Source organism: Oncorhynchus clarkii, chromosome 20 (assembly GCF_045791955.1).
Source record: "Oncorhynchus clarkii lewisi isolate Uvic-CL-2024 chromosome 20, UVic_Ocla_1.0, whole genome shotgun sequence".
Classification (NCBI taxonomy): domain Eukaryota; kingdom Metazoa; phylum Chordata; class Actinopteri; order Salmoniformes; family Salmonidae; genus Oncorhynchus; species Oncorhynchus clarkii.
In genome coordinates this window covers 7,610,120-7,636,595 of record NC_092166.1, presented here as the reverse complement: position 1 = coordinate 7,636,595, position 26,476 = coordinate 7,610,120, and the positions used below count along the sequence as shown (strand labels likewise).

The 26,476-nt window shown below is 41.8% G+C and overlaps 1 protein-coding gene across 1 annotated transcript; it reads left to right on the top strand.

Annotated features, from left to right (window-relative positions):
- The first annotated feature begins 24,443 nt into the window (after positions 1-24,443).
- LOC139375823 (B-type lectin plumieribetin-like) lies at positions 24,444-26,143 on the top strand. The gene is made up of 3 exons (XM_071117721.1): positions 24,444-24,491; positions 25,392-25,485; positions 25,632-26,143. Exons 2-3 carry the CDS (start codon positions 25,396-25,398, stop codon positions 25,896-25,898), a joined length of 357 nt encoding a protein of 118 aa, XP_070973822.1. The 5' UTR covers positions 24,444-24,491; positions 25,392-25,395; the 3' UTR covers positions 25,899-26,143.
- Positions 26,144-26,476: the final 333 nt, after the last annotated feature.

The window sequence follows — 26,476 nt, the reverse complement described above, 5'->3', positions numbered from 1 at the left end:
GTCTCCTACACATTAAGTCATTTTCTATTCGTGGCCCCATGAATCAAACCCACAATCATGACGGTCCACTATTGATAACATAAAGCTCCCGAATGCGCTGTTGTCTAAGGCACTGCATTGCATCTCAGGCTTGAGCCGTCACTAACAGACACCCTAGTTTGAATCCAGGCTCTATCACAACTGGCTGTGATTGGGAGTCCCGTAAGGCGGCTCACAATTGGCCCAACGTCAAATCAAATCAAATATATTTATATAGCCCTTCTAACATCAGTACAGAAACCCAGCCTAAAACCCCAAACAGCAAGCAATGCAGGTGTAGAAGCACAGTGGCACGGGTTTGTGGTGTAGGCCGCTGTTGTTGCAAATAAGAATGTGTTAACTGACTTGCCTAGTTAAAATAAAGGTTCAATTACAATGACAAAAATTAAAACACAGATCTGTCGTGGATCATGTCTCCCAAGTTGTCCTATAATTAATGTGGCCAACAGCATACGCCTAAAAATCGCTAATGCAATTATATTGAGCCAGGATTGTCCGAATTACTTAAATTAATAGAATTAATATTACATTAGTTCCTTTACTTGCCGAATGAAAAACAAATATGGGCCTACTTCTGAAAAAGTTAATTGGGCCAGACATGCTCAAGTGTCCCATTAGCCAGAACATAGAGTAATATTAATCTGCCTGACGACTCGGGAAGAGTATGTATGGGGAACACACTGTGTTGACTGGGAGTAGTTAGATGTGATCCAACAACTTTTTTACTAAAGCATCCTTACCAGAATAATGAATAAAACTAATTTGGTGGGTGTTTTATAAGAATTTGGTGGGTCCTATTTCACACATGTACAAGTGATGTCCACCGGCACGTTCTGATACTCAAAATAACTGCATCATCATGTAAAAGTGTGTCTGGACAATTACAGTGGTACCTATTTTTTTATTTAACTAGGCAAGTCAGTTAAGAACAAGTTCTTATTTTCAATGATGGCCTAGGAACAGTGGGTTAACTGCCTGTTCAGGGGGAGAACGACAGATTTGTACCTTGTCAGCTGGGGGGTTTGAACTTGCAACCTTCCGGTTACTAGTCCAACGCTCTAAACACTAGGCTACCCTGCCACCCCTTTAAAATTTGCGAGTTTACACCACGGGACTAAGAGGTACCCAGCGTCACGGCTTCATTGCTCCAGACCCGGTGTTGCCAACTCCTCAGTACAGAAAGTAGCTATTGGCTGTCCTAAAAGTCGCTAGAAGTCACAAAATGACGTTGTCACCTAATTTGCATAATTGGCCATGTGCATGTAATTGTGATGGACGCTGTAGTAAAAAAACACCCTAAATATGTTTAGAACTACAAATGAACTTTCTTCTGTCGATTCCTGTTTTTTTTTAAATGTCACATTTCCAACCCTCCTCCTTTATCCGGGCTTGGGACCAGCAAAAGTGACCCAAAAGAGACACTCTGGCGGAGTTATTGTTTTTTATTTAATTTTTTTAGATTAGTTTTCTTAATTTGGTTTGTTTTTTTAACCTTATGGTCCACTTAGGAGCCTACAACAAGTCACAGTAAAACAAGCATTTTTAACCATAACATTTAAAAAAAAAAATTGTATACTGTCTACATCAATCTAAATGGACCAAAAAGAGACAATAGAAAAAACGGTCAATGGCAATGTGAGAAAATTATGGTAACTAGTCTGGCCCTAATTCAGGTTAATTATTTGTTTCTTCCAGACCCCCCTCCACACACACACAGGCTGTGCTGGCTCATGTTAGTGTTCAAATACTGGAGAGTTGAGACCAAATCACGGACGCTGGACAGAGTGGATTTCAGTTGTAACGAAAGACAGTTTTAATGAGTCAGAGATATCTTGTCCCGCAGTTTTACGTGCACGGACCTAGTTCACATAACTCGGCAAGGAGCCAGGTGAAAAAGAGACCTATACAATGGTTACATACATTTTTATACATAGAATAATGAGTAGGTGGAGTCTTGTCGTTTCGGTCTTCTTGACTGGTCGGAGGGTTGGAGGCGGGCCTTGCTCTAGCCAGAGCGGGCCCCATTGGTGCACAGCAAAAGTTCTTTGCTCTTGGGACCGGCCAGTTAGAGGGAGATGAGATGTGTGTTTATATAAGGAAGAGGGGGTCAGTCTTCTGGCTGGGTGTATGTGTTCTTACGACGGAATGTCTTTGTTTATATGAGCTATGTGTATGAATATTTATATAACAAATCCCCCTCTTCACGTCTATTAGACGTGAAAACTATAGCAGAAAGGTGGCGGTTGCAATCGTGGGTATACATAAGGTGGTGCTCCTAACCTTGTCTGATTTGCATGGTGGGTCTGTAGGTGTAGTGCTACGTTTGGGACGGGAGTGATTGGAGGGAGTGATATCAGGAAAGGAGTTAGGGACATGTGTAGGGGTTGGTGTATGTGATGTGGCAGGGTGAAATAGTTGTTCAATTAACCATGTGAAAGTCCTAGGGTTACTCCAAATATCAGTATGAATATCACAAATAAGGGACCAGATATCCCCAGCCTCACCCAGAGAGGGAGAAATTTCCCTCTAACTGGGCGAGGTTCCCTTCTCAGGGGAGGCGGAGTTTGATGCCGCATCACCTGAGGAAGGAGTGTCTTCATTTGGAATCGAATTTAGGCCGCTCAAATCAGCTCTGACTTCAGTCAGTGTTCTAGAAGGAATTGGGGCTGGGGTGCAATGTGTAAGGCGGTGTCAAGGTGTGCCTGATTTACCTTTGACCTGGACTGAGTGTGAAGTAACCTCCTTCACTTCGTACGGTCCAGTCCACCTGGGTTCCAGCCACTTTCTCTTGTGGACTGTAACCCTCACCCCGTCACCAACCTTTACCTTCAGTAGTGGCGTGTCCCCCGGCAGCTCCCCCTCCTGGACCTTGTGAACCTGGGTAGAGAGTGCTGCAGAGAGAACCGTCAGTTTTTTCACATAATTAGACATTACAATTTGTTGTACATCAAGGGCGGGCATATGACCTCCCTCCCTTGGTGGACCATGCATGACTCTACCAGTCATTATCCCATGAGGCACATACTTTAGCTATCTTAGCTTTTGCTTTTGGTTTGACGTTCCACCAGATTTTGGGATTGGGGCCTGTACACAGATCCAAATCTGTGGGTTATGCCAAATCTTTCTTCCACCTGTCTCAGGTGTTTGTTAAATGTGAGCCATTTGTCAAATTTGATTTGTCTTGGGATGCCATACCTGGGTATTAGTTTGGTTTGTAGCCACTTAAAAGACTGACCTAGCATCCTCCCCTTTTGTTAGTATTGCCTCTACCCATTTGGAGAACCTATCTACTATGACTAGGAGATAGAGTTTGCCTTTAGATAAATTTTCGGGGCCCATGTCGGTGTAGTCTATCCTAATATCCTGAAAACATGCATTAGGTATTACGTATGAGCCCATTGGTGTTTGATATGGTTTCTTTGGGTTGTGTCTGTCACAACCATTGCATTCGTCACAAAATAAATCATCGTCATAAAATAAGTCAGTCATATTTTTTATGTGAGGGTGCCACCAGATGTGCGAGGCCTTTTTGGAGGGTCTTTAGTTTGCCTTCGTGTGTGGGGTCATGTGTTTCTCATAAAAGTTCTGGGTCCATCAGTGTGGCCTGCTTCATGGGCATGGGCTGAGTCTGTATAGATATTCAGTCTTTCCTTTTCCTCTGATGAGGACCTGCGTCAATCCGATGATTTCAGCTAATTTGGCCGATGCTGGTTGAGGGTTGATGGCTGATTGAAGGGTGACATGTGAACCGTCTGGGAGTTGCTGTTTCCTTCTTCTGCCGTGGGTGGTTGGCATTTCTATGACCAGGGGATGGTGCTCCCAGTCATTCCCTGGAACTGCGGTTGGTTGTATGCGGGTTGCTGATGCATGGGTGTGGGTCCTGGTTGCTGATGTTCGTACTGTTGAGGTCTATTTCCACCCCTTTCCTTCTCATATGGACCTCTCGTAGAGTTCCACTGGCGTTGTTGTGGTGTGAGTGGGTATGGACACTCTCGTGAGTAGTGCCCTGGAGTTCTACAGTTGAAACAAACCCCTCTTTTTGGATGGCCTGGTATCCATTGCGGCTGGTATGCAAATTGTGGTTGCGGGGGATACCAAGGCCCCGGGTTGGCTGGTTGAGGACCGGCCTGCTGTTGAATCATCTGGGAGATAGTCTGGGCCACTATTTGAGAGATGTCTGTTTTGGTGCCCGTCTCCTTCGTTTCTTCCGCCACCATCTGTTTCTTAGGTTTTTCTCCTTGTTGTGCTTCCTTCAATTGGAGTTTCAGGAGTTGTACCTGGAGGGACTGCACCTGGCTCTCAGCACCCCCTCTTTCCTTGTTGTGCTGGGTCACATGGTGGTGCACATGAGTGTTGAATTGGGTCAGAGGAAGTGCAAACAACCCTACCGTTCCTCTGAGTTTGGTTTTAACATCTCCGGGACACCCGTTGACCACCATTTCCTTCCACATGCTGAGTGTGGTATCAGTGTGATCGAATGGTTCTTCGTGGACCGATCTCCATGTGGTCTTAGCCCTGTCCAGGTATGCTGCAGGTTGCTCACCTGGGTTGATTGTAAAGGAGGATAAGGTGGCATGGTTTCTTTCTGTAGGGTATGCTCTCCGTAGAACTTCCCATAATCTGGTACGGAAGTGGTCTATGGGCAGTGTTGGGGCCCGCCATCCAAGGTCAGCTGCTGTCATGAGGGCCTCCATGGTTCCGTGGTCGGTGGCTCTTGCTAGAAGTGCTTTCATATCTCCTAGGCAGAGTTGCAGGCCTGACGTAAGTGTCTGCAGTTGAAGTAGCCACGCTGAAGCTCCTCCATGTAGGCTAGGCATCTGTCCCATCAGTGTTGTTAAATCAGTCATTTTCCAGGGCTGGTACTCCACAGTGTGTGCATCACCTGGTGTCGGTCGCAGGGGGTACTGTCCTGCCATCTCCTGCTCTCGCTCTCTTCTATCAGCAATTCTGGAGGACCGACGGAGTGTTTCGGACCCCATTGATTCGGTAACTTTGGTTACTGTTCCTCTCATTATGCCTTCCACACGGTAGGCTCCCTCTCTGTTGTTATCTTGGTTAGCTATTAGCTCCCTGAGTTCCTTAGCTCGAGCTATTGATGATTTCAGCAGCTCCTGCATCTTAGTCACGTTTGGAGCTCCCATCGGAGCTGGGGTGAGCACCATGTCAATTTCTTCTTCGTTTTCGATATCCATGTTCTGATGACAGTCCTCCCTATCCGTCTGATAGAAGTGGTTTGAATCTAATCTTGTTTGTAAGTGTCCTCTGGTTTCAGAGGTGAGAGAGTTCACAGAGGAGCATTGCGGCCTCCGTTCCTGGGGGAGGTCTCCTGCTCCTGGAATCCCAGTTTCGAACTGTTCACATACCATATGGCCAGCCGTTATCCCCAGGGTAATTTCCCCTTTTAACTCCCCTTGGTCTATTCTCAGAACTGGAGCCTGTATTGTGGGAGGTGCCCTGGGCAGGAATGGGTTGTGTGACGGGCTCCGGTGATTTTGTCCCTTTGAGTATGGCTGGGGCTGAACTGCCTCCATTGTCAATTGTGGATATAGTGAGGGAGAAACGGCCACAGGGGGAGCCGTGGGCAAGTTCTCAGGCGGAGCTTTAACATCCCCCGACGCCACAATAGCCACGCCCATCATGTCTGGTGTGTTTTTGGGCAGCACCCTCCTACTCTCCTGTATGGCCCATGTACCTATCTTGAGCTCCCCCTCTGCTCTCCTGTACCTACTTTTTTGAACCTGTGTATGTTGTTTCTCTCCGCCTCACTCGCTTTTGCATGCTCTACTGCGTCCTCTAATTCTGTCTGCATATCTTGGAGTTTCCCCCCTGTAGGTGGTCCTCCGCTAAAATAACCTGCTTGTGTCCATCTTATCCGTAATCCTTTCCACACTTTCTCCACTTTCCCATACTGTTTTTTACCTCCCGCTCTATCAATCATACTCTGATCTAAATATTCATTGAATTTTAGTTTGGGCGTGGTAGCTGCAGACATTTTATCTAGTTCGTCTGATAATGTGTATAATGCGTTATTTAGGTATATTCAATCCTTACTATGTGGTGTTTATTTCTATCGTTGTATGCGTAGCCTGTCCCTGGTCGAGACAAAGGGGGTTATCAGTATGTGACGCCCGCCACGTGTGTATTTCACCGGTATTTTATTTGAATTTGTTCAGCGATTCGTTTAGGTATTTTCTATAAATGATTCTGCGATTTCCTTTTGGAACAATATATCAGTGAATATATGCGGTTCTATAACAATTTTCAGAGTAATTCTAGCTCTTTAGGAAATATAGATAGAATGTCTAGACAACTAAGAGTTGTTCAGTGAATTATTTAAATACTTTCTGTAAACAATTCAGTAAATTCCTTTATGAACTTATATCAGTTAATTCGAGCGATTCTATAGCAATTGTCAGAATAATTATATATCTTTAGGAAATATGGATAGAATAGAAAAACCCAAAAATCAGTGTGTAGCTTTTAGCGTCTGTCAAACAAAGTCTGTACTAAGCTCGGCGGCTTATTTAAATACTTTCTAGAAACAATTCAGTAAGTTCCTTTATGAACTTATATCAGTAAATTCCAGCGATTCTATAGCAATTGTCAGAATAATTTTAAACTTTAGGCAATATCAACAGGAATGAAAAAAACGAAAATCAGTATTCCGGGCCGGCTGCTGTCAAAGTTGCACGGCCATTCGATACTAAGGTGGCTTTGTCTTTCAGCACGTGTGCCTAATAGCCCAGTTACGTATCCCAACCTACTCCGCGACAAACGTTTCTTTCAATTTAATTTCCCCCATCTCCAAATCATGGAATGTCAACTCTGGTTCATATTATGTTTATTGTTTGATGTGCAATAGCCACATCATTCCCGATCTCTGTCTTGTGGAACGCCAAACTTACATATCCTGTATCTACTCGACTACACCTCTAACATAACCAATTAAACAGTTTACAACTCATTCAATAGGATCTTTTACATGCAGATTCAGTCGATCTATTAATTAACTAAATCTCTAAACACAACCAATTAAACAGTTTAGAACTTATTCAATAGGAACTTTTACGTGCATACTACACTTCTAAACAAAACCAATTAAACAGTAAGCACTTATTTAATAGGAACTTTTACATGCATACTACACTTCTAATAATAGGCCAATTGATAAAAAATAAAAATACAAATAAAAAATAAAAACGAGAAAAACAAGATCTCCCCGATCAATGTCTTAGGTTCTTATGTAAAAAATTTGGGCACCGATTCATACTCACGCCCAGTACTTTCTGATCAAAATTTGGTTTAGGCTATAATACAATATGCAGATTTCGATATAACGGGCTCTGCTCACCTTTATATAGAGCGCTCCGATCAGATTTCCTGAGGCAAGATGAATGGCTGGGGAAGTCACTCTTCCATCTGATTTTTTAGCCGTGATCAGTCTCGTCCTCTCACACTAACTTATAATAGATCGAATTCAAGAACAACCAAACTCTGCTACCAATTCTGTTAGTGTTCAAATACTGGAGAGTTGAGACCAAATCACGGACGCTGGACAGAGTGGATTTCAGTTGTAACGAAAGACAGTTTTAATGAGTCAGAGATATCTTGTCCCGCAGTTTTACGTGCACGGACCTAGTTCACATAACTCGGCAAGGAGCCAGGTGAAAAAGAGACCTATACAATGGTTACATACATTTTTATACATAGAATAATGAGTAGGTGGAGTCTTGTCGTTTCGGTCTTCTTGACTGGTCGGAGGGTTGGAGGCGGGCCTTGCTCTAGCCAGAGCGGGCCCCATTGGTGCACAGCAAAAGTTCTTTGCTCTTGGGACCGGCCAGTTAGAGGGAGATGAGATGTGTGTTTATATAAGGAAGAGGGGGTCAGTCTTCTGGCTGGGTGTATGTGTTCTTACGACGGAATGTCTTTGTTTATATGAGCTATGTGTATGAATATTTATATAACACTCACAGAAAGAGTGGATCATCGTCATTTTGGTCAAGGCTCTCTATGGCAGGTTCAGCAACTGAGGGAGCCGACTTAAATGAGTAAGCAGCTGATGTGCCAAAAAGCTGCAAAACATTATCAGCCAGCTGGTGCTCATAGCAAGTCTCATCAGCCCATATCGAATGTACAGGATGGAGTTAAGGGTCTGCAAGGACATCCTTGTGTGGCGAGGACAACACAGAACACAGCAGCCATGGCAAGTTCTTGAAACGGGTTGATATCAGCTGCATCCCTGAACATCCAAATCTCACTCCAGAAGCCCAGTGTCTTTTTTGTCTCATTCCATTTACTAAGATGGATGGCACGCCATTGCTAGACAATCTTGTCTATCTCAGCAGGGAGTAGCCAAGGAGCTTGGCATTTTTTTTCCCCGATTTCTCCAGGGCTCCTATTGTGCTTTAGAGTTTCCTCCACATTGAAAACTGACATGTACTGCAATGCTTTGATGTTGTCCGGCAGTCTCACCCTCAACTCATTAGATGGTGAAGGCTACACACCGCTTTCGAACATTGTTTTCATCCTCACACGGAACCCAAACTGGCTACGCACATGCGCCATCGTGCGCTATCGTGCATAAATGTATTTTGTCCCCCTACACCAAACGCGATCACGACACGCAGGTTAAAATATCAAAACAAACTCTGAACCAATTACCTTAATTTGGGGACAGGTCGAAAAGCATTAAACATGAATGGCAATTTAGCTAGTTAGCTTGCACTTGCTAGCTAATTTGCCCTGGGATATAAACATTGAGTTGTTCTTTTACCTGAAATGCACAAGGTCTTTCTTCTACTCCAACAATTAATCCACATAAAACGGCCAACCGAATCGTTTCTAGACATCTCTCCTCCTTCCAGGCTTTTTCATCTTTGAATTTATATGGTGATCGGCATCTACACTTTTACCACGACAACCGGCAAAACATTTAGTCTTTCATTCACCCACGTGGGTAAAACCAATGAGGAGATGGCACGTGGGTACCTGCTTCTATAAACCAATGAGGAGATGGGAGAGGCAGGACTTGCAGTGCGATCTGCGTCAGAAATAGGAATGACTTCTATTTTAGCCCTTGGCAACGCAGACGATCGTTGGCGCGCATGTTTTTGAGTCGTCATGTGTTTTTTTACATCATCTCCAATAAACGGCTTCAACCAGCCTTTGAATTCAGTGTTTGATTCCCACTCTTTTCTGTATTTTTGAGTGTACAGTTTAGACTGAGACATGCTAGCCAGCTAGATGTTTAGCTTATGTCTCAGAAAGGCACACACACAGTGGACAAGGTGAGTAAGTGACTGAGGGAGGCTGTGTGAGTCAAATGCAGTGATTTGTTTTTGTGAGGTGATTTATTTTAGACAAAGAACATTTTACATTTACAGTCAGCAGCGGCTTCCCGCATGCGCGATTCATTTGCAGTCTGGACGTGGAGGGGTGAACATCTCCTGCGCTGACTGCAGCTGGGAGGGACTGCTGCGTGAGGACTGGGCCGCCTGTGAGTGCTTTGGGATGGGGGTGGGGCCCCGGCAGTGCTCGTTGAGAAGAGTAACAATGACACGTGCCTTCACATCAATCTCCAATAACACCAGAAAAAGTCGCTAGATTTCTCGCTAGTCAATTTTTTGAAAATGTGTCGATAAGAGAGATCTGAATACTCGCTAAAAATAGTGACTAAATCGCTAAGTTGGCAACACTGTCCAGACCACCACAATTGTATTTTTTTATTTAATCTTTATTTAAACAGGTAGGCAAGTTGAGAACAAGTTCTCATTTACAATTGCGACCTGGCCAAGATAAAACAAAGCAGTTCGACACATACAACAACACAGAGTTACACATGGAGTAAAACAAACATACAGTCAATAATACAGTAGAAACAAGTCTATACGATGTGAGCAAATGAGGTGAGATAAGGGAGGTAAAGGCAAAAAAAGGACATGGTGGCGAAGTAAATACAATATAGCAAGTAAAACACTGGAATGGTAGATTTGCAGTGGAAGAATGTGCAAGTAGAAATAAAAAATAGGGGTGCAAAGGAGCTAAATAAATAAATAAAATAAATACAGTAGGGAAAGAGGTAGTTGTTTGGGCTAAATTATAGATGGGCTATGTACAGGTGCAGTAATCTGTGAGCTGCTCTGACAGCTGGTGTTTAAAGCTAGTGAGGGAGATAAGTGTTTCCAGTTTCAGAGATTTTTGTAGTTCGTCCCCTTCCACAAGGGGGAGTTAGAGCTCTTATTATGCATTTGAGTCCCAAAGTTTTTACAGTTGAAGTTGAAAGTTTACATACACCTTAGCAAAATACATTTAAACTCAGTTTTTCACAATTCCAGACATTTAATCCTAGTAAAAATTCCCTGTCTTAGGTCAGTTAGGATCACCACTATTTTAAGAATGTGAAATGTCAGAATAATAGTAGAGAGAATGATTTATTTCAGCTTTTACTTCATTCATCACATTCCCAGTGGGTCAGAAGTTTACATACACTCAATTAGTATTTGGTAGCATTGCCTTTAATTTGTTTAACTTGGGTCAAACGTTTCAGGTAGCCTTCCGCAAGCTTCCCACAATAAGTTGGGTGAATTTTGGCCCATTCCTCCTGACAGAGCTGGTGTAACTGAGTCAGGTTTGTAGGCATCCTTGCTCGCACACGCTTTTTCAGTTCTGCCCACAAATGTTACATAGGCTTGAGGTCAGGGCTTTGTGATGGCCACTCTAATACCTGGACTTTGTTTTCCTTAAGCCGTTTTGCCTCAACTTTGGAAGTATGCTTGGGGTCATTGTCCATTTGGAAGACCCATTTGTGACCAAGCTTTAACTTCCTGACTGGTGTCTTGAGATGTTGCTTCAATATATCCACATAATTGTCCTCCCTCATGATGCCATCTATTTTGTGAAGTGCACCAGTCCCTCCTGCAGCAAAGCACCCCCACAACATGATGCTGCCACCCCCGTGCTTCAGGGTTGGGATGGTGTTCTTCGGCTTGCATGCCTCCCCCTTTTTCCTCCAAACATGACAATGGTCATTATGGCCAAACAGTTCTATTTTTGTTTCATCAGACCAGTGGACATTTCTCCAAATAGTATATTGTAGAATAATAGTGAAGACATCACAACTATGAAATAACATGTATAGAATCAGTTAAGAACAAATTCCTATTTACAAGGACAGTCTACTCCTTCCTCCCCAACAAGAATTTGAACCCCAGTCAACCGCATTCTGTAGTACAGACATGGCCTGCTCCCCCTTATGTAAGGAATTAGGCACTTTCCCACATTTACTACAGTATGTATTGTAGACTGCACAGTAGCCTAAAACACATTTCGTTAATAAAATAATGATAAAAAACACTTTCAAAATGCAGATGTTGATTTAGTTATGGATCCATAACGAATGACTATGGGAATAAATATCACTGATTTACAGAAATATTGGAACAAAGTTGTCTAATGAAGGCAAACAATTTAGAATCCTCCAATCCTGTAGCCTACTCCCGACCGTCACGTTGTACAGCGCCATATTTTCCATTCCATCCAAACGGAAACCCTAAGGGTTTCATTTTTCTCTGAATAGAAGCACCATAATATTAATCAAATTAATTAAGCCAAATTTCTTAATCAATCCCATATACTTACAAAAAAGATTTTCAATTCTCTGGTAATGCCAATATGGAATAGTATCAAATGCTTCTCAAAGATGCTCTCTGGTGGTCAAACTAGAAATAACGTGCAGTAACAGAAAAATGGCTGCCACAGCATGCAAGGTGAGCCGCAGTATGATGCAAATTTTAAAGGAGGAACCACTGTAGCTCACAATGTACAATGCCTAGTTCCTGACACTTCACCACTTGACACACAAGTTCAAATTCCCTGTGGGGGTCATCATTTTTCCTTTGACGTGGACTTTCATTTATTGTGGTATTGTGTTGAGATGGAAAGTGCAGTCATCGCCTTAAAGGGTAGGAAGCAGGAGTTTTTACTCACCAAAGAAAGAACGTATAGTGGTCAAAGACTTAGTAACTTAGTTGTAGTCACGATGTGGTTACCTAAAACTCAAAAAATAGTTACGTTTATAAATATTTCAAAACATACTTTCGGATATCTACGGAACTATCCACAATGTACTATTGTCAATGTCATATGGAGAACTGGTCCTACCTAGCTAGCATGCAGCTGGCGAACGTTAGCTACTAGCCGTGCTAGCATGTAATTGCATTCAACACCAAGTGTTGGCATTGGTGAGCTACTATGTACATCCATGAAAAATAAATTATATAAATGCATGAGAAAAACTGCATCGCCTCTTCCCCAGTGTGTTTGGTAGTGGTAGTCGAGCGAGCTAGTGTTGTAGTAGTTTTCTGTAGTCCGTAGCTAGTGCAGTAATACCGACAAGGATGGAGTCGCTAGCTTCAAAGTGGGACCCGTTTGTCCGGTTGAAGCAAGCGGATTGGATTAAAGGGAACCACGTGCACATCTACTGTATGCAGTGCTCATTTCAGCCCGGGGGAGTTAGATCGCTTAGTATAACCAGTGGAAGGCAGGATTCGGAATGAGAATCCAACCAGGTGCTGTGCGTGAATGCGAAGCCTGTAACCTCTGTTTCGTACCAGTCAAAGGTTTGGACACACCTACTCATTCCAGGGTTTTTATTTGTACTATTTTCTACATTGTAGAATAATAGTAAATACATAAAATCCTATGAAATAACACATATGGAATCATGTAGTAACCAAAAATTATTCAAAGTAGCCACCCTTTGCCTTTGAAAGCGTTGCACACTCTTGGCATTCTCTCAACCAGCTTCATGGGGAATGCTTTTCCAACAGTCTTGGAGTTCCCACATATGCGGAGCACTTGTTGAATGCTTTTCCTTCACTCTGCGGTTCAACTCATCCCAAATCCATCTCAATTGGTTAATTATGAGGCTTGAAATTAAGCTCAGATACATCCTGTTTCCATTGATCGTCCTTGATGTTTCTACAACTTGATTGGAGTCCACCTGTGGTAAATTCAATTGATTGGACATGATTTGGAAAGGTCCCACAGTTGACAGTGCATGTCAGAGCAAAAACCAAACCATGAGGTTGAAGGAATTGTCCGTAGAGCTCTGAAACAGGATTGTGTCGAGGCACAGATCAAGAACCCGATGGTCACTCGGACAGAGCTCCAGAGTTCCTCTGCAGAGATGGGAGAACCTTCCAGAAAGACAACCATCAATCATGTCCAGTCAGAATTGAGGCAAAGATTAATGGAGCGAAGTACAGAGAGATCCATGTTGAAAACCTGATCCAGAGCGCTCAGGACCTGTCTGGAGCGAAGGTTCACCTTCCAACAGGACAATGACCATAAGCACACAGTCAAGACAACAAGGGACAAGTCTCTGAATGTCCTTGAGTGTGGCCCAGCCAGAGCCCGGTCTTGAACCCAATCGAACATCTCTGGAGAGACCTGAAAATAGCTGTTCAGCAACGCTCCCCATCCAACCTGACAGAGCTTGAGTATATCTGCAGAGAAGAATGGGAGAAACTCCCCAAATACAGGTTTGCCAAGCTTGTAGCTTCATACCCAAGAAGACTCAAGGCTGTAATCGTAGCCAAAGGTGCTTTAACAAAGTACTGAGTAAAAGGGTCTGAATACTTAAGTAAATGTCATATTTCAGTTTTTTTGGGGGGGAAATGTATAAAAACAAGTTTTTGCTTTGTGATTATGGGGTATTGTGTTTAGATTGCTGAGGGGGGAAAACAATTGTATCAATTTTAGAATAAGGCTGTAACGTAACAAAATGTGGAAAAGGTCAAGGGGTCTGAATACTTTCCAAATGCACTGTATTTTCTTCAGGAAATGTACCTTTTCTTTGCAGTCTGACTAGCATCTATTGAGTTGCAATGTCCCACACATTGGATGTCTAAATCAACTGGAAGTATCAACAAAACAAGTTTTGAAGCCACATAATCCAAAAGAAAAACAACATTCATATTTTTTCCTAAACTTACTCACAAATCATTTTGATTCAATTCGTCGCAATTGAGCCAAATCCCAATTTATACAATGGCAAAGTGAATTGTTCATTTAGTCAAAAATAATCTAATTGAAATGTATCACATGAATCGTTTGAAAAAGTAAATAAACTTTGTCCGTCTTGAGTGTCGATGTAAAGTTTTTTGGGACATGATGCAAACATTATTAAATGCTAATAATAGCTTAACAGTTAACTAAGAGGGTACAACATATGTTTTGAATCGGCTACCTAGTTATTAGTCTGTTCTCGATCATATTTTATAGGCTAGTTCTTCTGCCTGCTGCTGCAATGTCTGACTGTCTCTCTCCTTGAGCAAAGGCCCACTCATATTGCACACATGCAAGTGAGGCACTCCCAACACTCGCACTTGACAAAAGATTGAAGTGGATTTGAACAGGGTATGGTAGTAGGTGTCAGGCTCACTGGTTTGTGTGTGAAGAACTGCAACACTGCTGGCATTTTTCATGCTCAACAGTTTCCCCTGTGTATCAAGAATGGTCCACGACCCAAAGCACATCTAGCCAACTTGACACAACTTTAGGAAGCACTGGAGTCAACATGGGTCAGCATCCCTGTGGAAAGCTTGACACCTTGTAGAGTCCATGCCTCGATGAATTGAGGCTGTTCTGAGGGCTAAAGGAGGTGTAACTAAATATTAGGAAGGTGTTCCTAATGTTTTTTACACAGTCTATACAGGCATATTTATTCATTTTCATGGTTGGGAGGATATTTTATAATCATATGGGGAGTGGGAAATATATATATAGCATGCTTGCGCGTTGAACACCTGCACCTGTTGGGTAAAATTAAGTTAGACATTACACGTATAGGCCTGTCTAAGACACTATAAACCAATGCTCTTATTCAAAGTGAATGGCAGCACATGAACAAGGAGATTTGGTGCATTTTAATAATTGGAAAAACAACAAGGAACATAAACACAGGACATCACAATAAAACCTATGCTGCCGTGACAATTAAATGAAGCCGGGTCACTGCTATATAGTGTGTGACTGGGTTGTGAGGGCATCATTAATAATCTACTAGTCCTAAAATAAATAACATCATCGTTTTCATTTGACAGATGCTCCAGAAGCCGATTTGTTTCCTTAACTACATGTTTAGTGGTAGCATCGTCCTTTGGCCAGGGGGCAGAATAGAGCAAACTGCAAACCTTACCTCATACTGATACTCCCTAACGCTGATGATCCGTTCCAGCATCCCCTTTAACTACGTTATTTATTATGTTATCAATAGCAGTGGACCACTTGCGGTACGCAAATAATAAAACTGCTGGTATGTTTCTTGCTCCAGACGTGTGCCAGGGTGCATCAACAATGTACATCAGGCAACGCATGCTCCACGTCTTTAAGCATGGAGTCTGTGAGGACACGAACATTAAGTCCTGTTGGGAAAAACAAAGTAATTCACAAGGAACAGAGTTCGACCAGGTTGAGATTTTATAGAACAAATATTAGGCTACAAACTTGCACCTCAAAGTGAAGCGGCAGGGCCAAGCCTCTCTAAAGGCCATAGGGACGTGCGCGGTGTATCTTTGCTCTTGCATGTTCATGCATGTTCATGCTTTTACTGTCGTTGGGAGGGTTGAAGTGTAAAGCCGACTGCTACCCTACTGTAAACAAAACGAAGCAGGCACGCCACCTGTGGTTTGGTAAAAAGCTGAATAATGGGCCTGGGGTAATGTATCCACTCAAATCCGTAGACAAGAGCCAATGATGCAAGGACTGACCATGCATGATATCAACATTATATTAGTCATATATATTTAACCATGTTTTCGTTTACAAACATTGGCGTAAAACAAGCTTGTATTTTGGGTTCTTATAGGGTACAAGTTATATTATTCAAGAAACAATGGGGATTCGTCATTCATTTATAAGTCCAAAAATGGATGTATCAACTAAGGATTCTAGCTTTAAACATACAGTATAAAACACACAGACACAGGAAAAAAGTTGTTTTTAATAAATATGGAGGCTCTCAAAAAAGCCTTGGCCTCTGCTGAGCTGTTTGCTTCCTGCTGTCAGGACCTGTGAATATTGAAAAGTTATTAATTCACAGCAGACTTTCAAGACATCGGGAGAGGCAGCTGATAAATAAAAGTATATTTATCTTGTTAATTCCAGAGATGTCTCAAACCTGCTCCATGCCAATTGCTGAACTTTTACACAGAGGTTACTAGGTCCCAGTTCAAACGTGTTTATTAGATGTGTTCTGCCTTGCAATAATAAATACCATAAAGTATTTTAAAGAAAAACAGCAGATACTTATAGGTTTGATTAAAATAATAAATGCTATTTAGTACTATAATGGTATTTAGTAACATAATATTATTACTAAAATAATTGCTAAGTGTTGTAGGCGATCTGTACGTTACAGGGAAGACATTCCCCTCACTCATGTGGTACCCTTCCTGCAGGCTCAGGAGGATGAGGAGCCAATGGAAAAGTTCTCACACAAGGGCCAGTAAAACACCTCTAAGGGTTTGCCACCTGCACCAGTTATCAGACCTCCAGAGGGCAGAAGAGAGACACCTGGGAATTCTGATAGGCCAACAAGGTTTGAGCCAATCATTCAACAGCAGCAGCCAATGTGTGATCGATCGTAAGTGTTACATGTCAGGTACATATTGTGGCCACCACCAACATCAAAGTTGCCCACCCCTGATCTATAATGTGATTGCGTTGTTTATATTTATCTTTATTATCCTTTATAAAACTTTAAACTACTGAAAGAATGTGAAGGATAAAACACAACTGTGTTCTGTTTTGTATTTTTACAGAAATTCTTCGTGAGATCTTAACCTTCATAGAAATGATTAAGCAGTACACTGCAAAAATTCCAGGCGAACAGATCAACCCTGGATGAGTTTCCAGATTTGACAGACCTTCGACTTCCAATGTCCTCGCTGTAAGACTTGAGGAGAGTCGAGGGCCAACTTTCAGATTAAGACTTAAAACAATAACCTGGTATGACAAGATATTCTATAATTACATGTATTGCTGAAAAGTAATCAACCAAGCCACTATCTGACACAGAGTACCATTCCAGCTTCCTTCAAATTAGTATTATATTCATCATATACGCATTTTTGTTTTTAAGACGATATATTTGGGACTGTCTGGAGGGATGACCACCAAGGAGAATGTGTGGAGAATCCTCTCAAAACTCCTTACAAATGGCCTGGTAATGAAAATTAATTGGAGAGGGGCCAATGGGAAACAAGCTTTTGAACCTCTTGCCTTAAAAAGTGTTGTTATGGGTAAGTTTGCTTTCATGGCCACTGCATGGGGCAGAGAGGCATAAAGTGATTAATTAAATATAACAGGGCAGCATGACAATTTGATTGTCAGCTGGGAAGTTCATTATTACAACACAGTTCAAGGCAGGAAGAATATAATAAACTGGAAATATTTCACAAAAAGCCATTGATTTAAACAATTTTGTAGGGATAGGGGAGTTGCATAAACTATGAGTCATTTCTGGAAGTATTTCAGTAAGTGTTCCATTTACTCTCTTTCTGATATTTACAAAGGTACTGTGCGTCACAGCCATTCTGAAGTTCCTGATGGATACACAAAACGATGGATGCAGCTAGCCCCTGACAGAGATGGAGGGAGAAAAGGGAGAGAGTGAGTGAAAAGTGACCAGACCTTGGAGAAGTGATGGAGAAAACTGAATGCATACCAGAGCTTAAATTGAAAGAAAGCTTAAATAGACAAAATCAAACTACTTTTCATTGTTTCTGTGATGAAAAAAATAAAAATTAACATTGAAATTAAATGATTTCAGTCTTTCCTGTTTAAGTAGTATTTTGATACAAATCATACCCATCCACAAAGTATGTATAAAATATATAATAGTTGTATTTAAAATGATTCATTTTGTATACATTTATTTTAAAACCGGCATTGGGCCACTTCTGGGGGGGATTCTGGTACACGGAAACGGCCTACTTGGGCCGATTCTGGGCAGTCATTCATGCCGATTCCGGGCCAATTCAATCAGTTCTGGCCCCCAGGAAGAGGGCCGCTTCCTCATTGCTAGCTGGGTAGCTTTGATACTGGCTAGTTCGTTAGCTATATTGACAAATGCAGTGCTGCATTTGTACAATGCACATCTTGACCCTATACAATATATTGATAATTGTGGAATTACTATAGCTACTGACTGTTCTTTTCTTGAATGTGCAATATCGAGGGACTATGCACCCTATTCCATTCTATAGTCTCCTGAATGAGTCACTGGCAAAGTGGCGTGGCAATCTAATGTCCTCTTCTATGCTTACTCAGTAGGCTGGTTGACTGCAAAATCCCAGGCCTGAAGCAGTCAATTGCACAACAATTCTGAACGCAATCGCGGGAATAAGACTTTTGAAAGCAATTTTTATTATTGGACCATGCTGATCATTTATGAACATTTGAACATCTTGGCCATGTTCTGTTATAATCTCCACGCGGCACAGCCAGAAGAGGACTGGCCACCCCACATAGCCTGGTTCCTCTCAAGGTTTCTTCCTAGGTTTTGGCCTTTCTAGGGAGTTTTTCCTAGCCACCGTGCTTCTACACCTGCATTGCTTGCTGTTTGGGGTTTTAGGCTGGGTTTCTGTACAGCACTTTGAGATATCAGCTGATGTACGAAGGGCTATATAAATACATTTGATTTGATTTGATTAATTTTTTAGTTTTAAAAAATGAATCATGTTAAACCATTTGAAATTTGAGTGGACTTCCTGGTTGGGGAAAGACACAAGGAGGCATCTTTGGACATCTGATCCACTAAATAAAGAGGAGATGTAAAGTGTGATGCAGTGAGTATAGACCTCACCCTTTAGTCCTATAACTTTTACTATTGTTACACTGGCCCTCTGTTCCTCTTGTTTAAGTGTTGATCGTTGAACCCGAAGCACTTTAAAAGCTCCCTGGATTACAAACCTAAGGAGAAACTTAATTGCAAGTGGGTCTTTGAGTTCCTCAGCTTTGAGATAAAAAAAAATAAAAAAAAACATTGAGGGAAGAGGAAAACTGTTGAATATTACTTAATTTTTTGGGGATAGATGACCCAGTTTGGCACCTACAGTAAGCACCAAAACCTCGTAAAAAAATATATATAAACATTTCAAAATGTATTGATTGGAGAGGGGGTAATCTTGTGTTAAAAGTGTTCCTGTAGAAAGTTGTATTCACACTCACATTTCTATCTTGAGACCAGAGACCATAGCATACCTCTACCACTTTAGGACAGGGTTCGTCACTACTGGTTGGCAGCTATAATAAGTACCCTGCGGTTTTTTTATGTGAGCACTGTGTTGTGGATTGTGGAGCAACAGGGTGGCTGGAAGTTTACATACACCTTAGCGAAATCCATTTATACATTTTCACAAATCCTGATATTTAATACTCGTAAAAATTCCCTGTCTTAGGTCAGTTAAGATCACCACTTTATTTTAAGAATGTGAAATGTCAGAATAATAGTAGAGAGAAAGTTTTATTTCAGCTTTTATTTCATTTCATCACATTCCCAGTGTGTCAGAAGTTTACATACAGTGGGGAGAACAAGTATTTGATACCCTCCGATTTTGCAGGTTTTCCAACTTACAAAGCATGTAGAGAGGTCTGTAATTTTTATCATAGGTACACTTCAACTGTGAGAGACAGAATCTAAAACATACAGAAAACATACAGAAAATCACATTGTATGATTTTTAAGTAATTAATTAGCATTTTATTGCATGACATAAGTATTTGATACATCAGAAAAGCAGAACTTAATATTGGTACAGAAACCTTTGTTTGCAATTACAGAGATCATATGTTTCCTGTAGTTCTTGACCAGGTTTGCACAAACTGCAGCAGGGATTTTGGCCCACCCCTCCATACAGTCCTTCTCCAGATCCTTCAGGTTTCGGGGCTGTCGCTGGGCAATACGGACTTTCAGCTCCCTCCAAAGATTTTCTGTTGGGTTCAGGTCTGGAGACCGGCTAGGCCACTCCAGGACCTTGAGATGCTTCTTACGGAGCCACTCCTTAGTAGCCCTGGCTGTGTGTTTCGGGTCTTTGTCATGCTGGAAGACCCAGCCACGACCCATCTTCAATGCTCTTACTGAGGGAAGGAGGTTGTTGGCCAAGATCTCGCGATACATGGCCCCATCCATCCTCCCCTCAATACGGTGCAGTCATCCTGTCCCCTTTGCAGGAAAGCATCCCCAAAGAATGATGTTTCCACCTCCATGCTTCACGGTTGGGATGGTGTTATTGGGGTTGTACTCATCCTTCTTCTTCCTCCAAACACAGCGAGTGGAGTTTAGACCAAAAAGCTCTATCTTTGTCTCATCAGACCACATGACCTTCTCCCATTCCTCCTCTGGATCATCCAGATGGTTATTGGCAAACTTCAGATGGGCCTGGACATGCGCTGGCTTGAGCAGGGGGACCTTGCGTGCGCTGCAGGATTTTAATCCATGACGGCGTAGTGTGTTACTAATGGTTTTCTTTGAGACTGTGGTCCCAGCTGTCATCAGGTCATTGACCAGGTCCTGCCGTGTAGTTCTGGGCTGATCCCTCACCTTCCTCATGATCATTAATGCCCCACGAGGTGAGATCTTGCATGGAGCCCCAGACCGAGGGTGATTGACCGTCATCTTGAACTTCATCCATTTTCTAATAATTTCGCTAACAGTTGTTGCCTTCTCACCAAGCTGCTTGCCTATTGTCCTGTAGCACATCCCAGCCCTGTGCAGGTCTACAAATCTATGATGTCCTTACACAACTGTCTGGTCTTGGTCATTGAGGAGAGGTTGGAGTCTGTTTGATTGAGTGTGTGGACAGGTGTCTTTTATACAGGTAACAAGTTCAAACAGGTGCAGTTAATACAGGTAATGAGTCGAGAACAAGAGGGCTTCTTAAAGAAAAACTAACAGGTCTGTGAGAGCCGGAATTCTTACTGGTTGGTAGGTGATCAAATACTTATGTCATGCATTAAAATGCAAATCATACAATGTGATTTTCTGGATTTTTGTTTTAGATTCCTCCTCTCACAGTTGAAGTATACCTATGATAGAAATGTCAGACCTATACATGCTTTGTAAGTAGGAAAACCTGCAAAATCGGCAGTGTATCAAATACTTGTTCTCCCCACTGTACACTCAATTAGTATTTGGTAGCATTGCCTTTACATTGTTTAACTTGGGTCAAACGTTTCGGGTACCCTTCCACAAGCTTCCCACAGTAAGTTGGGTGAATTTTGGCCCATTCCTCCTGACAGAGCTGGTGCAACTGAGTCAGGTTTGTAGGCCTCCTTGCTCACACACACTTTTTCAGTTCTGCCCGCAAATGCTCTATAGGATTGAGGTCAGGACTTTCTGATGGCCACTCCAACACCTTGACTTTGTTGAAATAGCTTAAATAAATCATTCTCTACTATTATTCTGACATTTCACATTTTTGAAATAAAGTGGCGATCCTAACTGACCAAAGACAGGGACTTTTTTTACGAGGATTAAATGTCAGGAATTGTGAAAAACTGAGTTTAAATGTATTTGTCTAAGGTGTATGTAAACTTCTGACTTCAACTGTACATACATATAGGGAGGGGCAAGTTGTCTGGATGGGTAATGTAATTCATGTGTACTTATATAGTACAAGCAAGTATCTCTTTAATATACACTCCACTTTAAAGAACTTTGGCAAATTGGGCAAAAAAAATGTCTATCTCAAGCTGGATCTCAAAGCATGCTTTTAGATCAATGGGTAGCTGTTCTCTGTTCGTGTTATTTTAGGAGCAGAGAACCGGTAAAAACATTTCACAGATAAAAAACCTTGTGCGTGTTTGGATCTAATCATCCATGTTCACAAACAAGTCAGATGCCTCTCATAAATCTAATCAGATTATCTCAAATTACACCCTGAAAGAAGCTTGTCTGTTGGCCCCGAAGGACTGCTGACTTCGGCAGAAAAAACACCTGAATTTCTTAAGTAAAAGGAGAGCTAGAGTCATGATTTCATGTGGTACATAGAAGTAAATAATTGTATTGATGTTAATGGTTAAATCCTTACTCAGAAGAAAAGAATTTGAACAATTTCATCTATTTTGTTCTAATTTTTTAAAAATCATAATAATATTACAGTAGCCTATGCTTTCAAATCTGACCCTCAATTTAGAGTTTATCGGTAATTGAAAATGTGTGCTCTTATTAGTTTGGTGATCATTCCACACATTGTTATTTTTTCGAAGAAGAGACGTGAAAGGAATTCATACTAAAAATGGGGTTGTTCCACGAAGAGTGCCTTTTGCATCCCTTTGATATTTTAAGTCAAAATTGTGCAACAATATTGAATTTTAAAAAGCTTCTTATATTAATGACGTGTCCTTTAATATAGACCGACATGGATAATTGAATAGCTCACATTTTTATTATGAATAAAGGCTTGCTACAGTGCCAAAATTCAGCATTTGGACATGCCCCTCTGTCAGCCATGTCACTTCTAGGAAGATTTTAACCCACTTAATCCCAACATGTCTCCCAAGTTTTACATTTATTGTAAATAAAGTCCTAGTTATTTTTTTTTCTTTGACAGTCATTTCTGAAGGTTATTATTTATTTAAAATGTGATTAGTGATTCATTTACGTCTGTCCCTCATTTTAAAGCCAACCCTGTTACGTGAACTTAACTCTTTATATATATATATATATATGTATATATATATATATATATATATAATATATATATATATATATCTCTGAAACTAATCCTTTTAAAATATTTTTTTGTCAAAAGAAACATTGAACAGCTAGCTAATAGTCAAATCATAGAGTAAAAGCAGGTGAGCCGGTTCTTCTCTTTTTGGCCATTTTGTGGTGGGAAAACGAGGGGAGGGGGTCGAGCAATATACGTCAACCCTGTTACTCAGAAGCTTGCATGCAATTGCCACTCTGTTGCACACAACAAGCTTCCATTCCCCGTCACAAGGGGGTTCATGGCTGATTTAACAAGAAATCATCAACCCTGTTACATTCCACAAGCTTTTCTCGACACTCGCAATAATATCTGCAAACGATTAATTACATTTCATTTGATTATTTGGCACTTACTATAGTCATTTCTTTATTTAACCTCTAGATGGGAAATCGTGTTTTCAATATTTTTTATTAAATTGTATTTAGATTTAGGGCCTCCCGGGTGGCGCAGTGGTTAAGGGTGCTGTGCTGCAGCGCCAGCTGCGCCACCAGAGACTCTGGGTTCGCGCCCAGGCTCTGTTGTAACCGGCCGTGACCGGGAGGTCCGTGGGGCGACGCACAATTGGCCTAGCGTCGTCCGGGTTAGGGAGGGTTTGGCCGGTAGGGAATCCTTGTCTCATCACGCACCAGCGACTCCTGTGGCGGGTCGGGCGCAGTGCACGCTAACCAAGGTTGCCAGGTGCACGGTGTTCCCTCCGACACATTGGTGCAGCTGGCTTCCGGGTTGGGTGGCGCTGTGTTAAGAAGCAGTGCGGCTTGGTTGGGTTGTGCATCGGAGGACGCATGACTTTCAACCTTTGTCTCTCCCGAGCCCGTACGGGAGTTGTAGCGATGAGACAAGATAGTAGCTACTAAACACTTGGATACCACGAAATTGGGGAGATAAAAAAGGTGTAAAATTCAACAAACCAAAAAAAATGTGTATTTCGATTTTTCTCCCCAATTTCGTGGTATCCAAATTGGTATTTAGTCTTGTCTCATCGCTTCAGCTCCCGTACGGACTTGGGAGAGAGCAATTTAACAAGAACAATTTATCCGAAACGACGGAAAGGTTGTAGTCCAATCTTATGCAAGGTTCTTGGAAAACCTATATAGATCACTTCAAAGTAACAATATAATGATTGCCTTAAAAAAGGTAGATGGTGTTGAAACAATGATTTTCAATCAAGATTCAATACTTATCTATGTAGAATGCTTCTTAAAAGCTATGCTTAACAGCTAACTCGTTTCCATTGGCTAAATCATTTACAATGAATTTAAGGGCTAATTAGTCGTTAATACGTACGCAATGCAGAGGAACACTTAACCATCAAAAATGTGTAACTTTAAACTCTTTGAACTTTAAAATGATCACAAGGCCAGATCAGTATTTAGCACCGTCAATGTGTCCAGCCAGATACACCAGATGAAAGTTAACTCTAATCTAGGCAATCTAATCCAAACTGTAAAAGCATTTTATCTTTCAAGATTCCAGTCAAATTAACTAGCACGTGTTTTAAGGTTGTCTTGTGCATCTCAGTGTCCATTCAGCCCCAGTCTCCTCCTCCAATCACACCCCCCGTCTTTACCCTCTCCTCAGTGGGTATAAAAGAGGACGTTTATTTACCAGCTTCACTTCATTTGGAACCTCCAGCCTCATCAATCTGATCCACTGAACTACTGAACCACACGGACTGTGAGTATCAAAGCAGGAGTTTAGCAACTTGAGTTTCTGGGTATAGCATGTCACCTGCTGTATGTTGTGTAGCCTTGGCAACAACCAAATTGTCTGGTGTTCAGGGATACAGCCATTTTATTAAACCTAGCTTCCTTTTACGCTGAAAACAGATGTGGGAACTATTACGCCTGCTACGTTAAGTTATATTTTGTGTTACAGGTGATAACGCCAAGTAGTGATTTTGAATTTGCTAAAAACGTAAATGTCTTTTGGTGGCCACTTAAACTCTTGCCAACAGTCAGGATGCCTCAACTGAGTGGAAGTGCTAGTCAGGCCTCCCGAGTGGCGCAGTGGTCTAAGGCTGTGCCACTCGAGATTCTGGGTTCGAGTCCTGGCTGCGACCGGGAGACCCATGGGGCGGCTCACAATTGGCCCAGCGTTGTCTGGGTTAGGGGAGGGTTTGGCCGCCAGGGATGTCTTTGACCCATCATGCACTCCTGTGGCAGGCCGGGCGCAGTGCACGCTGACATGGTCGCCAGGTGTACAGGGTTTCCTCAGACACACTGGTGTGGCTGGCTTCCTGGTTAAATGGGCATTGTGTCAAGAAGCAGTGCGGCTTGGCTGGGTTGTGTTTCAGAGGACGCATGGTTCTCGACCTCCACCTCTCCCGAGTCCATACGGGAGTTGCAGCGATGTGTAGACAAGATTAACTACCAATTGGATGACATGAAATTGGGGAGGAAATAAAGAGTGCCATTCACCATTTGATAGGTGAATAGGCCATTATATTACTATTTCAAAAGTGATTATATTACAGATTTTTGCCATGGGAATATTTGCTTTAGGAATTTAGAAAAGGTTAGCTGTATGTATTTTTTTTTGCTAAGCAGAGTTTTATTTATTTCTTCTTTATTTCAGAATCATGAGCAGGAACTACATGTCCAAGTATGATGAGATGCGTAAGGGAGACTACATGTGGTCCAATAACAAGGAATACAAGGCAGTTTTCCAGGTAGGTACATTTACAGTATGTAATCTGAAGTCAGCTATTGCTGAACCAGGACAGTGGCTCCCAAACTGTGTGGTAAAACTTCTTATTTTTTTAATGGTTATTCGCATACACCATCCTTACCACAACCCTTTATGTCATCTGCACAGGAGGACGGTAACTTCGTCATCTATGGCTGGAGGCAGATGTGGTCCTCTGACACCGCGGGACAGCGCGACGCCTACCGCCTGTGCATGCAAGATGACAGCAACTTTGTCATGTACAAGAGGGATAACAAGATGATGTGGCAAACCAAGAGCCAGGCTCAAGGGTTCAAGATGTGCCGCGTGTACCTGCGTAACGACGGCAACCTGGTCGTTGAGAAGGACGGAGAAGAAATGTGGAACTCTTCTTCCTCCAAGGGTCACAAGCAGTAAACGTCTTGACTCGGTCCAAACGGGCATCAAAGAAGATGACCTCTGTACATCTGTACCGTCAGTCAAATGCCTGTGTTCAAATATCCACATGAATATACCACTTAGAAATCAAGCGATGTGCTTTGCATGCTTTGTGTAAGTGTTATGCTAGTGTGGTTATTAAAACATAGCCTTAATGTATCTGATTCACAGTGAAATTATTATACAATAAACCTTTTAAAAATTCCCCAAAACTGTCTTGTGAAGCATGTTTTTTAGTTTCTGATGGTGGTCTGTTTGATTTGATGGGCCCGATGAGAAATGCATCCTTTCCATGAAGCAATTACTGATCTCATAAAGTTGGCAAGAGGAAAGCATTAGGTTAACTTTGTTATACTTTATTTTGATAGTTCTCTACAGATGATCTACAGATACTATCAACATGTTGAGATATATATATGTATATAATAGCCTGCTAGGGTAACGGTTAATGTTAGGGCTATAAAACTTACATTTTGGATAGTCACAAATACAGTCACCAGAGAAAGTCTACTCACCCCTGCAGTTCATATTTTTCCTATCTTAAAATAAAAAAAAAT

Coding starts and splice junctions, on each gene's coding strand:
- LOC139375823 (XM_071117721.1), top strand. CDS start 25,396: ATGAGCAGGAACTACATGTCCAAGTATGATGAGATGCGTAAGGGAGAC. Junction 25,486..25,631: donor AATACAAGGCAGTTTTCCAG/GTAGGTACATTT, acceptor TCATCTGCACAG/GAGGACGGTAACTTCGTCAT.